The 22414-nt window shown below is 38.6% G+C and overlaps 2 protein-coding genes across 4 annotated transcripts in view; both read right to left on the reverse strand.

The window, feature by feature from the left end:
- NCAPG2 (non-SMC condensin II complex subunit G2) overlaps nt 1-117 on the reverse strand; it is a 44312-nt gene extending 44195 nt beyond the window's left edge. The window contains exon 1 of the mRNA XM_033057722.1: nt 43-117. Within this exon, the coding sequence (XP_032913613.1) occupies nt 43-117 (75 nt within the window). The remainder of the gene's footprint in view (nt 1-42) is intronic.
- A 9594-nt stretch (nt 118-9711) lies between these two features.
- The window catches only part of ESYT2 (extended synaptotagmin 2), an 81079-nt gene continuing 68376 nt past the window's right edge, over nt 9712-22414 (reverse strand). For all 3 annotated transcript variants that reach the window (XM_033058746.2, XM_033058756.2, XM_033058764.2), the window contains 9 exons: nt 21257-21331; nt 20520-20606; nt 19604-19753; nt 18212-18600; nt 16030-16128; nt 15364-15495; nt 13953-14058; nt 12990-13039; nt 9712-12867 (listed from right to left, as the gene is read on the reverse strand). In XM_033058746.2, coding sequence (XP_032914637.1) covers nt 12822-12867; nt 12990-13039; nt 13953-14058; nt 15364-15495; nt 16030-16128; nt 18212-18600; nt 19604-19753; nt 20520-20606; nt 21257-21331 — 1134 coding nt within the window. In that variant the 3' untranslated portion in view covers nt 9712-12821. The remainder of the gene's footprint in view (nt 12868-12989; nt 13040-13952; nt 14059-15363; nt 15496-16029; nt 16129-18211; nt 18601-19603; nt 19754-20519; nt 20607-21256; nt 21332-22414) is intronic.

The raw sequence follows: 22414 nt of genomic DNA on the forward strand, positions 1-22414 counted from the left end.
TATGACTCCAGAAGTGATATATGTATACACTGGCTCACTTACAGGATTCTGAGTGTAACGCAGGAAGTCTTCAATTGACTCTTTAGACACAACTTGCAAAAATGCTTCGCGTTTCATCCTGGAATTGGTCTTCCTTACTTTATAAACAAAACGTAACATTAGAGAAGGTACTCTATATCAAAACAAGATCATTTTGATTTGGTTGTAGTCATGTATCAGTTATATACATAGTACCCAACATACTTCAGTTATCTGAATCAGCATTTAAATTCACAACATCTTTAGGCTGCAGGTGTTGCTTTCTTTTTAGTGTTTGTTTGTTTGTTTGTTTTAGTAAATAAGTCTTCAAGTGGAATAAATTTTTACTGGATACTTTGATTTTTAAAAAGCACAGTGCATTCTCCAGCACACACCCACTATTTAAACTGGTCGTCATTCCCAACAACAGTATTGATTTGCATTGGAAGCACTGAGGGGTAGTAAAAGGGTCTCTTTTCTCGACTGTCAAGTGAAAACCACGGGAAAAGGGAAAGGCCACCAAGAGGCCACCACTCATTTGCTCACGTAAACATTCCCTCCACCCTAGGTGTCTCCAGACGTGCTTTTCCAGACGGGAGTGACTTAGGCAGCATTTAGTGCGTGTGAAGCCACATCACAGATCGGCGGGGCCCCGTCCCGAGTCACCCGGGGGCTCCCGCCAGGCCCCGGCAGAGCGGGCAGCCGGACACGCCGCTTACCTCGGGCTCCCTCAGAGCGGCCGAGCCCTCAGGGATCCGCGGGATGCGCTCCCCACACCGCGGCGCCGCCACAGCGGAGCGGAACGAAACCGGCGGAAGAAGAGCTCGCGGCGCACGGCAGCACCGCCGGAAGAGACACCGGCCCCGGGAGCCGCTCGGAGGGGACACCCGCGGACACTCCGGGATCCCTGGGGACAGCCCGGAACACCCCGAGCCCCGCCCGCTCCCTCCCGCACCCGCCACTTTTCGAATCCTCCCGCGGCCGATGTTGCGCGCGCGCCGCGGAACTCTCGTCTCGTCTCGCGAGAGCTCGGCAGCCGCGCGCGCCCTTCCCCGCGCGCTGCCGCTGAGGGCGGGGTGGGGAAAGGCGGCCCTGGAAAGCCGGCGGGACCGGGGCGGGTGTTCAAAACTCAGAGAACCGGGGAGTGAGCTAGGCTGGAAAAGGCTTCTGAGGTCATCGAGTCCTACCTATGTCCGAACATCACCAGGTCAAGTAGACCATGGCACTGAGTGTCACGTCCAGTCTTTCCTAAATACCTTCAGGGAGCGTGCCTCCACCACCTCCCTGGGCAGCCAATTCCGGTCACCCTTTCTGTGAAGAAATTCCTCGTAAGGTTCGACCTGAACCTCGGCTGGCGCGGCTTGAGGCTGTAGCCCGACCCCCACCTGGCTACACCCTCCTTTTAGGGAGCTGTAGAGAGCGATGAGGTCTCCCCTGAGCCTCCTCTTCAGGCCGAGCCCCCCCGCTTCCCCAGCCGCTCTCCCCACTCCGTGGCTGCGCAGCGCCTGTGCCCGCACGCCCGGGCCGGCCCCGGCAGCGCCCCGCGGGCAGCAGGGCTGCGCTGCTCCCGGCAGCTCCGGGAGGCTCCTTCCTCCGCCGCTTTCTCACACAGGCTGCCTGGGACACGGCTTGTCCCGGGGAACATCCCATCAGTCACCTAGCGGCTGCTGCCGCGGTACAAACCCAGCGCCCCGCTGTTCCCTTTCCAAGTACCTACCGCAAAGTGTCAGTGCTTCCAAATAGGGGTAAGACATGTTCATTTAAATTCATGTTCATGCTTAAGAAACAGTATTCTTTCTTTCATGGATCTCTGGTAACGTGGACATAACTGCTTTTACAAAAACATCACGCATTTCATTACACTGGTGGCTTTTTCCTCCAATAATGTTATTGCTATTGCTGACAGCTGTGCTTTTACTCACAGTCCTGGTGAAAAATATGAGTACTCTTCATCCAAAGCAATCAAGAGTTAAACAGCCGATATGCTAGAATGTATAGGAGATTATGTAAATCAGATGATATTTAGAGTGTGATAACTAAAGATTTTTTTTTTTTAATATATCAGGAAATTATGTCTTCTGTTTCTTCCTTGCAATGTTTAGAATCAGATCTTGAATTCTGTACTGAATTCTCCCCATTCCATTTGTTTGAGCTCGTCTGCAAACGAAAAATAGTCAAACTGTCTTGTTAAGGGCTTAATTTATATCTTTCCATTTGGCATTTTCAGTAGCATTTCTCAGTGCTGGCTGTTCAGAAGAGAGAGGTGCACAACTGAAGTGATCCACTTTCAGTCTGTAGAAGCAGTACAGCATGTGCTGCTTTACTGTGCAAACAAACAGAAAACCAACTATAATTTCTATAGAAGTTCTCACAGCTGGTTGCACTTTTCAGGATTATAATTTTAAAAATATTACATAATTCAGATGTTACGTTGTATTAAATGTAAAAATTCACTCCTTTAAAAGTAGCATTTACATCTTCTGCTGTTTTAATTTTTAACATAGAGTCTTCCTTAATGATCCTGCCTTTCACAGTTTTATTTTATATTAAAATTTAAGATTTTTCACATTTTCTACAACATTTATATGATATAAGAAGCCAGCTTGTTTCAGATCCTGTGGACCTGACTTTATTTCCCAAGTTAGATATTCAGTTAAGTGCAAGGAGCCTGTTAAACAGTTTTGGAGTATGCATGAGCAATCAGCATACCTGTAGAACTGTAAAAACAAATAAGAAAGTATAACACCTGACATTTATACATTGTGTTAATATCTGCCTATATTAAAAATTTTCTATGCATGTTAAAAATCTTTGCAATTTTAGATCCAGCCTGATGGATTTATCATGACTCACGTAGACAATATTTCATCAATACCTTGATTAGTCTTTTAATGAGGTGCTACATTTAGTCACCTGGTTACTGTTTATTTAGTTGGGCATGTATCCATTTAGTAAACAAACTGAAACATTTCAGCTTTTAATTTCTGTTGCATAGCAACAACAGAATGATTTTTTTTGTAGTATTGAAACTAGAAGTTGACACAGATAATAACAGGCTGAATAACACCGAGTGATTCATTTTATAGGACCACATAGAGAAACCAAGAGGCAGAATAATATTTTCTAGGTTTTTTTTTCAAAAACTGTGCATGAACTGCAAGCCAGTAATAAACCTACAACTCTATTTTCAGTTTCTCTAATATTCTCCCTTTCAAGAGTACCAAATTACATGCCTCTCTTTGACATATCTGTTCATCTGTTCAAAATAATCTATACCCTGTGATAATAATCTCATATTTATTATCATTTTCCTGTCAAGTTAAGGCAAAAATGAAAAATGGGCCTTTCGCACATGGTTGCTGAGCAACAGCAAATAAAGATTTGCTTTTGTGCTACTGCTTCATGAACCAGTCTTTATTCCTGTTGGTGCCCTGCTTTGGAGATCTCGGTTACAGATGGTTCACACCAGAATATTGTTGTTTGGGCTAGAGCAAGAATTCCATTTCAACCTCTAGGAGTCAGCAGTATAAATAAAAAATAAACAAGTAGTTCCCTGAACGTCAGATGCTTTCTTGACAATATTTTCTTATATTTACTGTGTTATTTTGTAGATAATAGTTTCTTATGAGATTATTTCACATGTTATCTACTACCATGTTGGAGTTGTAACTCCTATTTCTTTTTCTTTGAATATGTAATAAAATTTGTTATAGTTAATACAGTATGAACAAAATCTGCTCATCCTCTGAGGCAGGCTGTTAATAATTTACATGCATGCATTTCCCTTGATTTTTTTTTTTTGATCTTCACATACTTTGATAAATAATCCGAACAGCATGGGAGAGAGATGAAGTTTCACACTATTCCACTTCTCCAGATCTCCCCTTGCCTGAAGGTAATCCTGCCAATCATGCCATCCTTTATTCAGAGGCAACTGTCACTTCTCAATGCTGGTGTGATTAGACCGTGAAAAGGCTTATATCCCTTAAATTATTAATATTAACACGAATCAATTTTAGAGTTTAAGAGATTAAGTAGAAAAAAAATCACTGCAGAAGAAAAAAATGTATCCTTGTTAACTCACACAAAAATAAGGAAATTAAATTCGCAAAGGGAATGCAAAAGCTGCTCGGGAGAGCCACTCCCTGGAGTGCTGCCGAAGTCCTGAAGTGCCGCCCCGCGGGAGCTCCCCGCTACTGCCGGGATCCACACCCTGCTCAGTGCGAGCTGGGAAAACACAGCAACTTCATTTTCTTTGCTTTGTTATGATGCTTTATGACAAAATATTTAGTTATTATGTCATGAAGAGGGTTGGAGCACCTCTCCCATAGAGACAGGCTGAGAGAGCTGGGGGTGTTCAGCCCAGAGAACGGAAGGCTCTGGGGAAACTTTAGAGCACCTTTCAGTGCCTAAAGGGTTTGCAAGTGAGGAGAGGGAGTTTTTGTAAGAGCATGGAGAGACAGGACAAGGGGCAATGACTTTAATGGGAGTTTTATGTTAAATACTGGGAAGAAACTCTTTATTGTGAGCGTGGTGAGGCACTGGCACAGGCTCTCCGGAGAAGCTGTGGCTGCCCCACCCCTGGAAGTGTTCAAGGCGAGGTTGGGTGGGGCTTCGAGCAACCTGGTCTAGTGGAAGGTGTCCCTGCCCAGGGCAGGGGTGTTGGAAATAGGATGATGTTTAGGCTCTCTTCCAACCCAAACCGTTCTGTGGTCCTATAATTATTATTTGCTGTATTATTATGCCCTTACTGTTATCACTCATTCCCTATAAGCAATGTTACAAGTCACTGTTCACTATTAGTACCATGAAAATGGAAGTATTTCTGAAATGTTATAAGATGCTCAAAAAAGAGAAATTTCAATAACAGTGTTTGCATAGCTGAATTCATCCCAACTGTAAAAAAAGTAATTTTTCATTACAACTCCAGCAAACATTTTCTAGTATAAAGTCATTGTCATCTTTCAGAATATTATGTATCACTGAGTAAATTTATAATACTAGTTTGTCAGTTAATTTATTCCAGATATAAAACACTCCAATTACAAATGCCATGTCTGTATTACTTTAACCCTATTAAATTACATTCTGATAGAGATTTACTGCTCTTGTAAGTGTCCTGTCTCCTTGCAGCTCTCATTCTATTTTAATCTTTAAGAGAAAAAATGCTTCTAAGGTACAAAATCACTGTTATTATTAATTTTACAAGTGGTCTTAGAGGTTTCATTGTGATAGACATGCATCATTTAGATATGATACCATCTCTGTTCCATCTGAAAACATGAAACAAAACATGAAAATACTGTACAAGTATCAGAATGAACATGATTTGCTCATCCATATTAATTTATTCATATATAAACACACTGAAACACACAATATAATTATAATTATAATTTTACATTATAATATACATATATTCAATTGTCTCTCACACCTGTGTTGGCTTTGTCAGCAAGGGTGTTTCCCCATGTCCTTCATCCAAACCAGGAGCCCAGCCAAAGCCCACTGGGGATTTTTACAGGCTGCATGTCCTGCTGCCTTCATGCAAAACTGGTACTGGTGTAGTACCAGCCTGGGGGGAAATGTGGAACCAGGCACCTGTGAGGGCTCCCATATCCACTGAACTGAGACATACTTGGCATTTATTCCTGTTCTGGGCATCAAAGAGTTTTATAATCACAATACCTGTGTTTTAGCAAACTTTCTGATCATATCCTTAAACAAAGGAAAATTGATTCTGAACTTATTTTTTTCTAGTAGGATTTTATCTGTCTTCCCTTTTACCCCTGTGTGAATTGTACTGCTCCATGATGGATTTCATTGTTAGCTATCCTGAGTTTCTAGACACATGCTTGAATCAACAATAAATACTTAAAGCATAGAGATGTTTCAAATGTGCTGGTCAAGGCTGTTTTCCATGTCCTAAACTATAATTTCACTTCTGCCTGCTTCTGATTAATTTCAGCTTTTTGCACTTAATCTCATTAAAGTTGTGCTAGCAACTCAAGGGAATTCTAGAATCAAATCTAATTTGATATCTAAGGCATAAAACACCTGAATGGCTGACAGAAGCATGCAGAATTTCTGGTGAACTGAGAACCTTTATCTTCCAGAAGTTTCATGTTTCCTCACATCATGGACCATTTTTAAAGTTTCCCTGTGTCTCATCACTAAATATTTCTACAAAACCATTCTGGCAAATTGAATCCCCCATTATGAAACTCAATTATTTTAGGCTCTCCAGAGTCTCAGAGGACAGGGGGAGAGCAGAGCACAGTGAGGACCACACCTGTTGTTCAGTGCTTTTAAGGCAGGGTGACTTGAGGCTGCACTCCCAAACATGCCTCTCATCCAGAGCACTTCCTTATTGTACAAGGAACAGAAGTGCACAGGCAGCAAAAAACGATTCTGAGAATAGGGTCTGCACTACCATCTAGTGGAATGTAACAGTACCTTCAGAAACAAACACTGGGCACTAATGACTATGCATAGAAAAACTTTAATGTCTCAATGTGGAAAACAAGATTAGCAAAACTAAAATGTTTTTATAGGGAAAAAAATAGAAACTAAGCATTTTTTATGTTTTTAATAATCCAAACTTGAAGAAGCATATCGAATAAAAAAATGTGGCATAGAACAATGTTGCCTAAAACTAAGATTGAAACTTGTCAGAAAGCTAATCTTAGTTTTTTAAACTTTTTATTCCAACTTATTTTACTTATTTTACATGCAACTTAATTCATGATTTACCACATAAAACAAAGAACGAACATTGCTACCAATACCATTCATGAGTCATGAATATTCATTTCCATTAACCCATTTTACCCTTTATTTCAGTGTCATCACCTGGATAAATGACAGGTTAGAGACAATCAAATTCATTTTGATGCTGTTGTCAATTCATCAAATGCATCCAGTGGGACTCTTGAGCTGGAAGTTAGAACAGAGCACCCATTCAGTGCTATCACAGTTACTTGAGCTCAGAGAATTTCATGATTCATGCCAAACTAGACAAACTTTCCTATAAACTGTAGGTGGAAAACATTGCAACACAGTAACTTCAACTTAACCCAAGAGATAGCAACAACAATCATGCAAACCACTTCAGGGATTTCAGCCTATCAGCTGAAGTATTTCTCCTATGGGAAGTCTGCATGAAACTGTCTTGTAAAATATTCTGTATTAAATTATTAATCATTGTGACAGGCTTAGTAAGCTTTAGTTTTCAGGCTCTCAGAGTTTTTAGAATAACACATTAGCCTGCAAATTCACTAGAATAAAAGGACAAGTTTCATGCTGGTAACAATCTCTTAAATGTATGCACCCTTTTTGGGTTTAGGGATGTTTTCCCAATTATCAAGTAAAATTACTGACCTTCATTCAGTACCTACAATTACCATTTTGCTAGTATTATCTATGTTTCAACTCAAGTTCTATGCACAGATAAATATATTTTTAATTCCTATCAAATTTTTTGCATCCTGACTCAGCAAGCTCCCAGCTGTGTGACTCCCTGTTTCTGCCCAGCTGGAGTAGCTACATGCCCATCCCTGAGAGCTGGGGCTCAGGAAGAAGAATCCCCAGGAAGACCAAAACACAGGCCAGGAGTGCACAGAGCTCCAGCACATTTACTGAGCTTACCTTAATGTTTAAAAAATATACTGTTGAGACATAGAATTGAGGTAGGAAGGGACCTCAGTAGTTCATCTACATCCTGCAGAAAGGAGCTACTTTGCTTAAATAATTAATAAATAAAACTGATCATCAGTTAGATCCTTACCACACAGCTGATGAATTAATTCACAGGATACAGTTGGGTGCAGGGACATCAGAACTTTCTTCTGTCATTTCTTGCACAGAGGCTGAGGTGCTTGGTGCTCAGCTCTGAGGGCAGTAAGGATTCACACCCTTCCACTGCCTGGGTGTGAAAGGCTGGAATCTTGCTGGCTTTGGGCTGTCCTTGGACTTGTTCCTATATAGATCTCAAAGGGAAGAATGATCATTATTAGGCCTTAATTCCCTTGCTGTAAAGTTTACAGCTACCAAGACTCAAAGATTAACATGAAAGACAGGTTGGCTTTACTTTGTTGGTGTCTGAGGAAGCAGATGCAGGAGCCTGCTCAAATTGGATTCTAGTGTAGATGACTGGCAAGCAATATTCCCTGCAGACAGTGAGAACAGAGAGTATCACCTTTATCACATGAATACAGATTAGAGAACTTTCCTCCCAGAGCTGCCATCTACTCTGGCAGCTAAATTTACTACATAACACTGAAAGAAATACAAGTGGATTTTGCATTTCTCATAAAACATATTTCAGAAGGTGCCTGAGAATATTGTCAAGAGCCTGACTGCCTTAGAAATCAGTAAGAAAGCATTCAAGATTTGCACACTTCAGAATATATAAAACCACCATTTGGGATTAAATAACCTGGCCACTTCAGCAGCCAGCTACAAGCACAAATGGGTCCAGGATAATCTGCAGTTTGGGTTCTTTCTACCCAAAAGGTACCATCAGAGTTTGTTTGGGGGAGAATAGAAACAATTAAATTGATTAAAAGAGGTACTTCATAGGAAACCAATTTTGTATTCAGCTCTTAGCTGAGAAAATACTGAAAATAGCCATGAGTCTCTTGCACAGTTATTTCTGCTCTCTAAGATCTGTGAATACACAGGCAGTGCTGATCCAGGTACCACCTGTCTTTCAGAACAGAATAGAAGATTTGATCTTGACCCAAGTCAGGAAAATTCAACACCTGATCAGTACTGGTAGTACCAGGGAGTGTGCAATCCAGAGCCACCTTGCCATGAGGGAAATGTGGAGAGAGCCATGCTTTTCCTTGGCTTTAGGTGCCTTCCCATTGATTAGCAGATGCTTTTTATTCTGCTAAAAAAAGGGATGTTTCCTCTAAAGAAAAAACCCAAATTAAATCAAAATGGAAGTTGTAGTTAGTAAAATAAAGGATTATCCAGTGGGGCCCATTCTAAATGGGATGGTGACTGATTAAGTTTTGCAGCTTTTATTTATGGCTGATGAAAACTGACTGAATATTATGAATTCAGACAAGCTTAGATGTTTATGGGAAGAGGTATCATAATTAATTATAGAATTATAACTAATTATAAATTAATGTTTAATGCAAAGACCATAATTTCTACGGCCCCTTTTCTGGAATGGATAGAGGATACAACACCTCTTTTTTAATTTATGCAGTACATCATTATATTTTCTATCATATTTGCCTTATCAAGCAAATGAAAGAATAGGAAAGAATGCCACAGGTAGAAATCTGCTGATTCAAAATCTAAAGAAATTAAATACAGTTCTAGGTCCTTTTGAAAGCATAATTAATGAAAATTATTTAATAAGTGCTAGAATTATGACAGTTTGTTCAATTGATCACTTTGAGAGAAAAAGAAACCACTGAAGTTGAACAAAAGACCTACTAATTGTTATGAGTGAATCTGTTCCAGAACAAGCACAGAAATAAATCCCCATGAAGTATCCTGCACTTTTCACTTCACTTTCTCTCATGTAAGACCCAAAAATCTTCCTCCAGACCTTCAGGAGGGCTCCCTAGCTTACAGGAGGAGTCTGGATACAGGACTATTAAAAAATTCACTTCATCCTATTACCAGTTACAACAGGGATGTGAAGTGTGTGTAGAGGGAAGCAAGACGCTGACATCCATATGAACCATTTATTGAATAAATACATGCATCATAATGCAGAATTACATGAGCAAAAAAGGCAATCTGTACAAAATTGATTACCCTTTGTTCTCATTTTAACTCTCACCATTTGCTGCAGCTCTGATAAAGGATTCGAGACAAAAAATTAAAACTCTCTCAGTCCACCTCCAAGCGATATCCATGCTGATTTGAGTTCGAGTTATACCACTGCTATATTTAAGAAAGCTGGTTTTCTTGTCAGTGAAGCAGAGTAATTCTAAAAACAGTTTCAATAGTACAGAACACGTGTTGGTACATACAGGTAACAAAGCTTATTTTTAACCATTTCTTAAACATCTTCATATGTTCATATTTTAAGGCACAGGATAAACAAGAACTACATGAAAAGCTATCAGTTGATATTGAATAAATGACTTGATAATGAGGTGCAATTTTTTCCCAGAGGCAAAGTTGTCCTTCCTATTTCCATATAAATGGAACAACTGGAATTTGGTAATATAAAAGTTGCAACCACTACCCAAAGAATTGATCTCATCTAGGCACTCACAGTCTGATCCAAATTCACTCTGGAGAATTTTTCTGAAATCTGGCATCCAGAACTGATAGACTATGGGAATTCTAGCTGCTGAACTGCAATGACAGTTCAGTCTCTCAATTTCAGATTCCTAAATGGAAAATGGGATCTCTGAGAACCAATCCCTAATTTTATGTAGTGAGCTATTTTGAAAACCTGCCCTATATTCTTTATTCAGTTACTCACTCTGTGCTATCCTTTCACATTTGCCTGAACACAGCATTATTTTCCACCTTAAAACTTTAAGAGACAGAAATTTTTTTTTGTTTAAGTGCAGTTTTCTGTCCCCAAACTTCACTTAAGACTTGAAACACTGAATCAGTTTAACACCCTATTTTTTGGCTGCAGATCAAACTCTATGCAGTCACTGGCCAAGATAAAGAGCAAAAATCTTTCCACCTCAAACTGAACCAAGGCAAAAGACAATTATGTTGAACTGCTACACTTACACCTCTCATTTATTCAGATTAACATTTGGTTTCTGCATTTTCATTGCATTAAGAATAATTCTGTCTTTCCATTCTTAAGATCTTAATGGAGAACTAGCAAAGAAAATATGTATTTCATAATATATTTCATATGAATAGATGAGTGCATACATAGCTATCCATACATTCCAATATACAGTGAAGCCTTCAAATGTAAATTTTCTTACGAAGAATCTCTATTCCCCAGCGCAGTAACAGCAGTTACAGTACAATTTACAATGTAAGATTGTTTGATAAAATTGTCTTGTATAAAACATGGCAATGAGAAGGCCATTGCTGTATAGAGCTATATGATGCAGGTCACACATATCCATAACAAATGTTCATGTTAAATTGAATTTAGACAAACTTAAATTTTTAGACTTGAAAAAGACAAAAAGCTACATCTATGGTAGGCACTTTGGTACATCTAGTAATGTAGGCAAATTCTACATCTAGAGTTAAGGTTCTGTCAGTAGTCTTGCAATAAAGCTAATTTCAAGAGTTTATCATTCTGCTTTAAAATTCTTTCTTGGCTGAGACATCATTCTAGAATCTTAGCTAAATAATATACTTTGTCTAATTGCATACTTCTCCAAGGATGAGGACACTGGCTCTGCAAAAGCCAAGCTGTTCTCTTGGATTCTTAATGCACATTTTTCTAACAGTCTGAAAAAACTTACCAGAAAAAGAAAAATCAGTTCTGAATACAAAAAAAAAAAAAATCCCATAATTCATAAAATTAGAGTAAGAGCTCAGCTGTTTGGGCTGATGCTCTCCCTTCAGATCCTGCCTGCCTGGATCAGTTTGTGCTAATGGTGTCCCTGCTGCCTCCTGCCCAGCCCAAGGGCACTGCTTCAGGAGAAGGACAGCACTGCTCAGAAACCTGCATGCACCCCTGAAGTGCATTTTGTACATGCACCAAACACACTAAGTGGCAATGAAGCAACTGTCAAAGACAGCCAGGTTCATCTCAGTCCCACTTTCTTACCCACTGGTGTTCATCTGAGTATTACAGAAGGTGTCACATAACATACATTTTAGCACAGAACTGTAGAATAAAAATAACATATGTCTTGTGCATATGCCTACTATATGAACTTAACTTGCAAGCTGATTTGTCTACTTATAAATCAGTGAAACATGGTGGTAAGGACAGTTTAAAATGGTTAGAGATCTTCTATATAATACAGAAAAATCCATGTTCTCATACCTTCAAAAAATCACGTCTAGTACTCCGGAGTACAGGAATAAATAACAAAATCCAACTGAACCTGTATAATAAAACTGTACTGTTTGTTATGTTTACTCCGTTAAATGGAAACTCAGATTTAGAAACTGTGATTTGTGGACCTCATCCTCTATTTATACAATATTTATAGAATTCTCATTTTTATTTATAATATTCTATAGCATGATTTCCCAATAATACATTTATATATAAATATTAAAATGTTAATGTTTTATACATTTTAAGCTAGCCCCACTGGGCCAGAAACACAATAAAGTAAAAATGTTTTTCTGCAGTTTCTTTTTGCAGAATATCACAAAATGATTAAGACCATTGTGCTGCAAAGACAAAAGAGATTCATCTGAAGAAATTAACATGCATTTAGAAGAAAATATCTGTATCCTTTATCTAATTTTCTTCTGAATTCAAACCAGCATGAAAGAATTATAAAAAAATAGTATATATTTACATGGTACAGTATACCTTGGTGAGATATAAAACAAGGCAGGAAAACAGCAGAACATGTTCTTTTCACTTTCTAATAGGTACAGCCATCATAAAGATCAATTTAAACACAAAAGGTTACTTTACTGTACTATTGCACATTACAGTAACACATAGAACTGTTTAGCAAAATAAAATACAAAGTCTAACAATGAGGAAGGCTATGTCTAAATGAAATGACCAAGTGTTATAAAATTATTGGGGATGTGTCTAAGAACTAAATCAGTAAAGCTATAAAAATAATATTGATACATCTCTGAAAACAATGTGTTAAAAATATATAAAGGTTGGCAAAATTATGCATGAGGAATTCCTGGTGTCCGTGGGCCTAACTTGCACCCTGTGGCCTTGTACCATCTTCTGTCAAATCATACCTGAAAAAGAAAAAACCAAAGGATTCCTTTTTTTACATTTAGCATGTATTATTAAAACTATTATTAACACAGTAGTTGTTAGTATGTAGTATTGTTATTAATAAAGGAAATGTTATACTTACCACTGGGTCCAGCCTTTAGCAAGTTCTTCAGATGCCAGAGGTATTAATACCTGTGGAGAGTTAAATTACCAATCAATGCACTGTGTGTGCCTTTCATTCTATTTCTATTAAAGATCAAATCTGACAATCCTGTAAACTCCAGTGTAAGCAATGCCATTGGTAAATGATGTATTTTACATCCTTATCATCACAGCTCTCTGCTATCTGCCTAAAATTTCAAGTTGCTGGTTTTGACTTTATAATCCACACCCTTCAGTGGTACAGTCCCAGAGCACGTCACAGCATGGCAGCAGCAATCAGCAGATGTGTTCCTAACAGCCCTCTGGATGAACAGGAACATTGAGGATACTGTTCACCACGAACTGACCATGATTCTGTATCTCTGCTTCTCTTCACAGGGCTCTATATGGCACTTTGAAAGGGTGTAGAAATTTACCATTCCTTTTTCATGCTCCAAATCATGTGTGTAGCAAATTGGGTGATTTAATGTGTGCCTATAGAACACTGAAGTTACAAACACAACAGCTGGTGTTGGCACTGGGAATGTCTCCAGTAGCAGCTCTTTCTCATGGGTTTTACAAACTGGGAATTTAATTACTTGTGTGTTTCCCTAAGTATTCGTTTGTCTTTCCAGTTTTGCCTGAACATTTTCTGAAATATTGTCTGGTTTCTACTTGTTCTTTCCTTGCTCTGACAGAATGATTAGTAAGTCTGACAAGCACATTTCTTTTGTTACTGTGAATTTACCACTCTCTAGAAGAGATTACTGCCTCATCTTTCTAAATCTGACTCTGCAGTTTTTTCCTTCCCCTTACTAAAGCCTCACATCTAAGGCACTTGTAATTTTTGAAGGCTTCATACCTGAGTCAGGTACTTCAATCAACACTAACTCATATGTGAAGAGGATTTTTGTTTTATATAATAACAAGCTATATTTAAAGAATTTGCTTATTGTCAACTTACTTTGCCAAGCAGCCCTTTATCTTTGGACAAGAATCCACCACTGTTCTTCACTGCTACATCTAGTGTTCTTCTCTGTACTTCAGGCAGGGAAACACTGAAATCAAACCTGACAGGCAAAGAGATGCTTTAGAGGGAATTCTGTACCAGAGGTGCAAGTTCAGTTCCTACAGCTAAACAGCCACTCAAATCAAAACTGAACCATTTCCCTCCCCAAATTAAAAAATGAGGTCTGAGACAAATAAAAAAATCCCAATGTTTTGCCTAAAAGGTTTCTTGAAAACTGATCAATATCAACATCAAATGTTTGAGACTTCTGTTACCTTTGGCCTCTAGAGGCCACTGGTAAAACAAAACAAACACATGAACGAGACAAAAGGAGACAAAGGTCAAGCACTGACTGTGAGAAAAGAGAATGTGGCACCCTACTGTACTGACAGCTCAGTATTAGTATTTTCAAAAAGGGAAAGATTGGTCACTCTTACTGTAGTTAATAACCAGAGCTCCTTTTCTTTCCTGGCTGGCTAAAGAAAACTACCAAAGATAGCTCTTTGCTAGAGCTGAAACTTAAAGTCAGGACAAGGTTATACCACAACCTACATCTATTTGTCACTACAGTTTTTAAATAGCTTTATTGCTTTGCAATATATTTTCCTTGGAAAGGCACAGTGAAATAAATCTATTACCTGGAATGAACAGGACAGAGCTACACTACCAAAAAACCTGCTGGAGCCTCTAACTAATGATTTACAGATTTGCCTTGGACAGAAGGGACTGAAGTGTTTTCCCTGAGTTTATCTGCTGTCTGTAGAGAAAGGTCTTTATTGAAAAATGATGGGTGGGAGAGTAAGGGACAGACATGTGAGGGCAACTATTATCAAAAATATGACTGCAAGAATAAGGATTTTTTTTGCAATATAATATTGGACAGGCTGGTACAACTTCCAACATATGGGCCAGGATATACTCTACCAGGAAATTTCCTGACTCCCTGGATGCTGGGAATTGCCACCGAGTGACTGAGCAATGTGACCATGCACAGGCACTGGCTGGCAGCATCAGGCAGGCACTCAGCCAGCCAAAAGCTTTCTGGCAGGAAGAGAGATCAGCAGCACTGGCCAGCTAAAGGCACTCATGTTCTCACCATCTGCCAGGAGAGCAAATCCTGCAGCTGAGCTACCAGCACAAGGAGCATGGAACTGATGTAGGAAGGCAGGAAAGACAGAAGTGGCTGCTAACAGCAAGTAGTGATAACATGGACTAGAAGGAGAACAGCAGAAGAGAAAGGTATGATCAAGTCTAATGGTGACAACCAGGAACTTCAACAGCTCACTCTTCAGTAAGCACAGAAATCTTGATTTGACAGCTTTGTAATTCAATGATACAAAACTATTACACATAGTTTAGAACCTACATTTGATCAAACACTGGGTTTAATGTCTTCTTTGATACGTGTGTTTTTCTTCTTCCTGATCGTCTCTTATCAGGCAACAAATACATTCGCACATAGGGATCGGATCCTTCTTCAGAAAACGCAATCAGATTTCTGTGAGAATGAAAAACAAGGAAAAGCACTTAGAAAATCAATGAGACATTGCTTAACATAAGTGTCTACACTACCATCTACTACCAATTGAGTACATGAAGCAGTTCCCCTGCACAAAATATGATGTGGAGTGACTTGTCCAAAACCAGATGACCAGTAAGCAGAGGTAGGAATGCAGTGTTTCCTCAATTGCAATTTGAGGTTTAGATATGGCTTTTTAGAAATCACATGTTTTAGGTCATTCTGTAAAAAATTTAGTCTCTTAGAAACAGCTTTCAGACACTGCTGATAAAAATCTGAATGTCATTTTCATTTAAAATCTGACAGAGGCATAATAGACAAGTATAAAATCACAGTAAAATCTTCCACAAAGTTTTTATTGGTTCTAAGTACAGCTCTCTCTATTTTTGTATTTATGCATATGTTGTTTTAAAAATAACAAAGATTAATCAATCCACATAAGAGTAAGTGAGGATATGAAAAACTTTTATAAAGAAATGTGCCCAGATATGAGATTGTGTATTGTATGCTCACCTGCAGGAATGCACCACCACAATCAGTTTGTTTCTTTGTGAACTATGACGAATTGTTAGCTGAATCTGTCCTAATGGAGACTGCCCCAGAGTTGTTCCACTGCAGGAAAAAGCAGAGCGTTATGCTTAGGTTTTAAAATGCAAATTAGAAGTAAGATTTAACTGAGAAGTTTTCCCAGAAATCATGTATTATCCATTTAACTAGTCTAGACCAATGTGAAAGAAGAGAACACATGTGAGTGTGTGAGCATATCCTCATCAGATTCTCATACTTCAGTTCCTTGGCCAACAACTCTGCTCTCCAAAATAAACCAGGTATTCTTATCAGTTCAGAGGTCAGCTGCTCCTTAGTACTTCAAAAATCATTATGAGTAAGGAACTTGCTTGCCCTAAAATAAACATCAAAGCAGTATCTAGGAAATTAGAAAGAATAATAGTGCTAACTGCAATGAAAACCTCAGCCATGGGCCACTCTTACCTAAGGCCAGAAGCCAATTAGAAGACCAGCTGATTCTTTCCTAAATTCTTTTATCACAGAAATAGATATTCTCAGGATTAAAATTTAAATCCATTTCTTGTTGTAAAAGTTCAAATCACAGTACAAACACAACCATTTTACTTTTCTATAGCTTACATCACCATGAAAATAAGTCTAGAATAAATTTACATTAACAGGTCATGTTTAAATAAAAACCAAGCACCATGTTTAAGAATTTGTGTTTTATAGAATGGTCAACATATGCCATTCCCTCATCTCCATGAGATGCTCATTATAGTTTGTGTGAACTGACTACAGGTATTTTCCACATCACACAGGACAGCATGTGCTGTATTTACCATTTCTCAGCCACCTGAAGGATATCTTATCTTCAAGGGAGAAGAGTGCCTGTTTTGTGAATACCTACTACAAAATGATTGCTCCATTAAAATTTCCAAGTCATTCACTCAAAAAAAATATAATGAAAATTTAATTTCAGTATTTTCTTAGTTAAAATAATAAAATAAAAAACAAAGTAAGAGCACTTAAAACATGTGGTCTGCAATAAAGGACCTCATTTTCTGTAGCTTTACCACTCTTACCAAATGACAAGTATGACATTTGTACATTACATGAGGAGTAGTATTTAAATCTTTATCACAATTAACAAATTCTAACTCTGTTTTGGACCAGGAGAGACAAGTTAGCATGTGACTGTGAAGGTAAATGGGGGTCTGGAGCACATAAACAGGTGGCGTATTTGTACCATCTGAAGAGAGAGTCAACAGCAGACTCAACTGCAGCCCTCCCTCTACTTAAAACAGACATTTTAGAGAAGACCAAGTCAGACTCCTCAGGGCTGTACACAGTAAAATAACAAGAGGCCATAGTCAAGCTGCAGCAAGATAAATTTCAATAAAAATAAGGAAGAATACTTTAACAGTGGAGTGGCTAAGCACTAGAGTTGCTGAACAGGTTTATGGCATCTCTATCCTTGGAGATAACCAAAAATTGTTTGGACAAGGCCCAAGAAACCTGATCTTTTGAAGAGGGATTTGCTTTGAGCAGAGGGATGACCAACCAGAGATTGTCCAGCCTCTGTGACTCAGCTGATTATATGAACTCTGACAGAAAAAAAAGATGAATTGCAATCCCTTGAAAATAAAAAACCAAAAACTTCCTACTTAGGTTCACAGAGAAGCTCCATGAATAGGGAATGAATAGTTTCCAGTCTCCTATTCAGAGCAGGATAGCTGCTCAGCTGTCTGTACTTTGTAAGTATAGCTACTCACTGAGGCAAGTAAAAAAAAATTCAAGAATTTAAGAAAGCATGGCTGCAGCAATCTTCAGTGACTGCATAGTAACTGACTACCCATTTAACATCCTTTATAGTCAAATATCCCTCCAAGTTATTTTAAAAGACCAACTATTTCCAGTTTAATTGGCTTAATCAATGCTAATAGGATTCAGTGGTGAAACAGGCAACTACTGCCATGAAACCACAAAGTGCAGCCATGAGAAGAAATGCGACTTTATCTTCTAGATGATCACAGTAAGGAACTTCTAATTGCAGCTTCTGTCTGAGATACCAGGAAGAAGCAGAAAATCATAATGACTGCACGGTGAAAAGTACTACTGAGATGTGAACTAAGCACTCAGTGAAGCAGCTGGGATGTGCTGCCAAAGCAAGCAGTGCGGGCCGTACTTCTGGAGCTGGCGCAGCCTCTGGCGCAGCTCCTGCGTGGCGATGGGCAGGGAGATGTCGGAGGCGATGCTGGGCGTGGGCTCCTTCACCGACAGGTGGCTGGGGGAGCACGAGAAGTTGGAGGCGTGAAGGCTGGAGGAGCTGCGGCTGAGATCTGTTGGCCACTGCGGGCTGGCATTGGGAGGCTGACTTTTATCAGCTGCATCAGTCTTTTTATCACTGTCAGTCACTGGGGATGCTGGAACAGACTTGTTTGGATCAGATGTTGGCGAGACAGGAACCTGAGGCTTAAAAGATGATTTTCGTGCATCTTTGGAAACAGATGGCCTTTTTACTTGGGCTGAGTGTTGATGATCTGGAGATCTTGCCTGCTTTTCTAGAGAAAGGACCTGGATAAAGGAAAATACACATAATGTTACTATTTTGCACTATAAGAAACAGAAACAAATTTGTTTCTACAAGCGTACTGGTTGGTCACAAGTTGTAAATTTAAAACACCAAAGCAGAATCAAAACCATTCAGACTTACTAACTCTAAAATATGAAATGCTTTGCATGACAAAACACATCTCCACCTTCTTCATGGCAACTGCAGTAACTATCAAGCTATGTGAAATTCTCCATTCAGTAAGAATTATTCTCCTCATTATTCCCTTCCCATATTCTAAGCACTTCTGGTGTAAGTGCTATTTACTTTGCAGCTGTAGCCATCTGGAAAGATATTATTTCATTTTTTTCTTCTACTCTTTTGAAATTTAATTTTACATCACAATTGTTTCTCATTAGTTGTCCTTACTTTCTCTTTTATAGGTTACTTTATTAATGACATGTAAGCAACAGAGGGCTTTGGAAAGAAAAATAACAGAAGTTTGGCAACATTTGCAAAGAGATATATGTACCTTATTAAATCAAATAATTTAGACGGGAAAAAAAATAAACTTTCAGGTATGCAAGTTTTGTTTTCAAAACTCCAAGATGCTTGAAAGTTGGTTTGAATTTTTCCAGTACTATGAAGGTACTTCCCTTCCTCATACACTTTATTTTTCAAAAGCATCAGAACCTCAGCTCCATTTCTAGAAAGAGGCTACTTCACTGATCTGTAGCCCATGGGGTTCAAAAGAGATTTGAAGGAATTCAGATTCCAAACATGATTTCCAAACCTAAAGCCACACAGAACCTCAGTTTCAATTAATGCAGGTGGCTATTGTTTCATTTTGAGAATTGTACAGTTTTCAAATGGCTTGTATTCAAATTAGAGGCTGTCTCTGTGCACGACCAAGGACACTTGGCAGGTGACATCAAAGGAAATGTACTGGCTTCTTTGAAAGACCAGGAGTCACCACAGCCCTAAATATGCTTTCAGATGTTTACAATGGGAAAGGTTTTAGAGTACCCTGAGTGCAATCTTCATGTTTATAGTGCTGTTGGGACCAGAGTTGCTCAGGTGGAACCGCTGATGCATAGTTAAATCTTCACTCTCTAGCAACTGGCTTAGAGGCAGCTTGAAGTTCCCCAAAGAACACTGGTGTTGTTCATCCCTCACCTGAAGAAACACAGAAATTAAGTTGCTTTGTATCACCTGCTTTGTAAGATTTCAAAGAAGGAAATTACATTTTTATGTAAAAACAAAAAATACAAACAATATTAGTTTGTTCTTAAACCAAGTTTCATTGATTTTAAGATTACATTGGAAGAGGTAAAAACAAATATACTCAATGACTTGTTTCTTCAACCTTACCTTCTACAGCAAAAGTAATATAGAAAAGTAACCACCACATCTACATCTACCAGACCCTTGATCAAAATAACTACACGGTTTCCAAACTGTCCATGTGAAAATGAATTCCCACAGCTATTAGAGGAAGAGTGACGAAGACAGTCCTCATTTACAGTTCAGTCTCTTAGAACTATGTCATGGACATGTCAACAGCATAAAGGGATACAGTATTTGGATAAAGTGAGTATTTCCTTGGTATGAGAGAGGAAGGATTCCTAGTTCCAAACTGGTACACCAAATTTACTTTTGGACTTTTTTTACATTAGAAAAGAAAACCATTAACTATGTTATTCATGTGAGAGCCTGGTTAGAGTTTTTCTTCCTTTTAGCAGTAAACAGAAATAAACATTTCATTGCCTGGTCTAAAAATAAAAATACTTTAAGTATAATTTTAATTTTAAGTAATTTTAAGTATAAGTTTAGTTTTGTGTTCACATTGTATACAGTCTCATTTCCTAACAGCCTTTAATGTGTGAATGTTACTACTGCAACATCTTAGAAAAGAAAGGTATCTAAAGAGAGTGAGACATACCTCAACTTCAAGATCTTGTCTTTTGGGATTGTGTACAAAGAAAGTAAAGTTTTCCTCCCATACTGGTTCATTGGTCTTGTATCTAATCTGAAGTTAAAAAAAAGGAAGTACACAAATTATAAAACAGTTTGTCTAATAGAGGTGGTGTCAAGAGATGAGCACATATTTCATTTGGGCCTTTTATTTGGTGTGTGCAGAGAAGGGCAGCAAGGCTTGGCAAGGGTCTAGAAAACAAGTCTGATGAGGAAGAGCTCAGGGAGCTGTTTAGTCTGGAGGAGGCTCAGGGGGAACCTTATTGCTCTCTACAGCTCCATGTCAGGAAGCTGCCCGAAAGGAGGCTGTAGCCAGGTGGGGGTCAGCCTCTTCTCCCAGGCAACCCATGATAGGACACGAGGACAGTCTTAAACTGCACCAGGGAAAGTTTAGGCCAGACATTAGAAAAAAATTCTTCACAGAAATAGTGACTGGGCACTGGAATGGGCTGCCCAGTGAGCTGGTGGAGTCACCATCCCTGGAGGTCTTTAAGCAAAGGCTGGATGAGGCACTTGGTGCCATGGTTTAGTTGATAAATTGGTTTTAGGTCATAGGTTGTAATCCTTGGCTGCTTGCTGCCAATTTCAGTTCTGGTGGCAACTTAAGTGTTGTATATATTCTTCATGGTTTGGTAGCCAAATGCCAAGCTCACAGACCTACCAAATATGTGGAGATAGAACCAAGCCTAAAGAGCAGGAACTTACCTTACTCTCCTGCGCCTTGTGTCCAACTGACAGCAGAACAAGTGGGTTGGGATTGCTGTTTATTTTCTTTCCTGACTGGTAAAGAAAAAGCAAAAACTTTGCCTTCAGAATAAAGCAAAACCTCTCCCCTCTGAAACTTAATGTTTGCATCTTAAAAATACAAATCATATGCATTCTACTACATGCTTCTCTATTATTCTCAGTATTTTATTCAGCTGGCTGGAATGGCAGACTGGCAAGTAGCTGGTGAACACATCAACATGAAGGCATCCAACTACCTAAATATGCTGAAGCAAAATGCTGCTAATAAGCAGGAGTTTTAGACTTATTTCCATTTTCTTGAAATGAAACTGGTAAGATGCAAATTCTTATCTTTCAATGAGCATTACAATCCCCAAAGCTAATGAAGCATAGTTAAAACTGCAAAATGAATATTGCATGCAGATGGGAAAGATAAAGACAACACAAACTCAGGAACTTTATATACAGAACTATTAAATTGGATGTGGTATCCAACACTCATGTTTTTTACTTTTCAGTTTGGGGAGAAAGAATATAAACTAAATGTATGTAAGGGATATTTCTACAGTTTACCAAATACTCTTTATTAGAGAATCAATCATCTGCCATATCTGAGCCTTGCCCACCAGCTGTATAGCATTACATCAAACTGTGAAAACAAACATCAGTTTAGAAACAAATTATATATGCAAAGGAACATTCCAACTATGTGTTTTTCATGAATTTCAATTCAATATAACAAAAATTCAATTCAGAAAGAAAATGTAGACATGAAAGTTAATCATCTCAAGCGGGTGTTAATGCAGTTTAAAAAGCCTAGAAAATGTAGGATACATGGTTATTTTGAGATCTACCCTGTAGGAAAATCAGGTCTATCAACAGAAAGTTAGTTAAAATCTTCTTAATGCATGTAAGGTCACAATTGCAACCAAGTGATTAAAATATTTTATATTTTTAAATTAAGAAAGTGCATCATTTAGATATATTTTTTGATCTGAACTTATATTTTGGACATCATACTTCCACTAATAATTCTCAACTTAATGTGACATACTGCTTAGAACCATACTTTCCTTTAGAAATAAAGCTGTTAAGAAAGCACTCCTTTCTTGGATGAATGCTGCCTTTCTATTTTTA

This window comes from Catharus ustulatus, chromosome 1 (genome assembly GCF_009819885.2).
Source record: "Catharus ustulatus isolate bCatUst1 chromosome 1, bCatUst1.pri.v2, whole genome shotgun sequence".
NCBI lineage: Eukaryota > Metazoa > Chordata > Aves > Passeriformes > Turdidae > Catharus > Catharus ustulatus.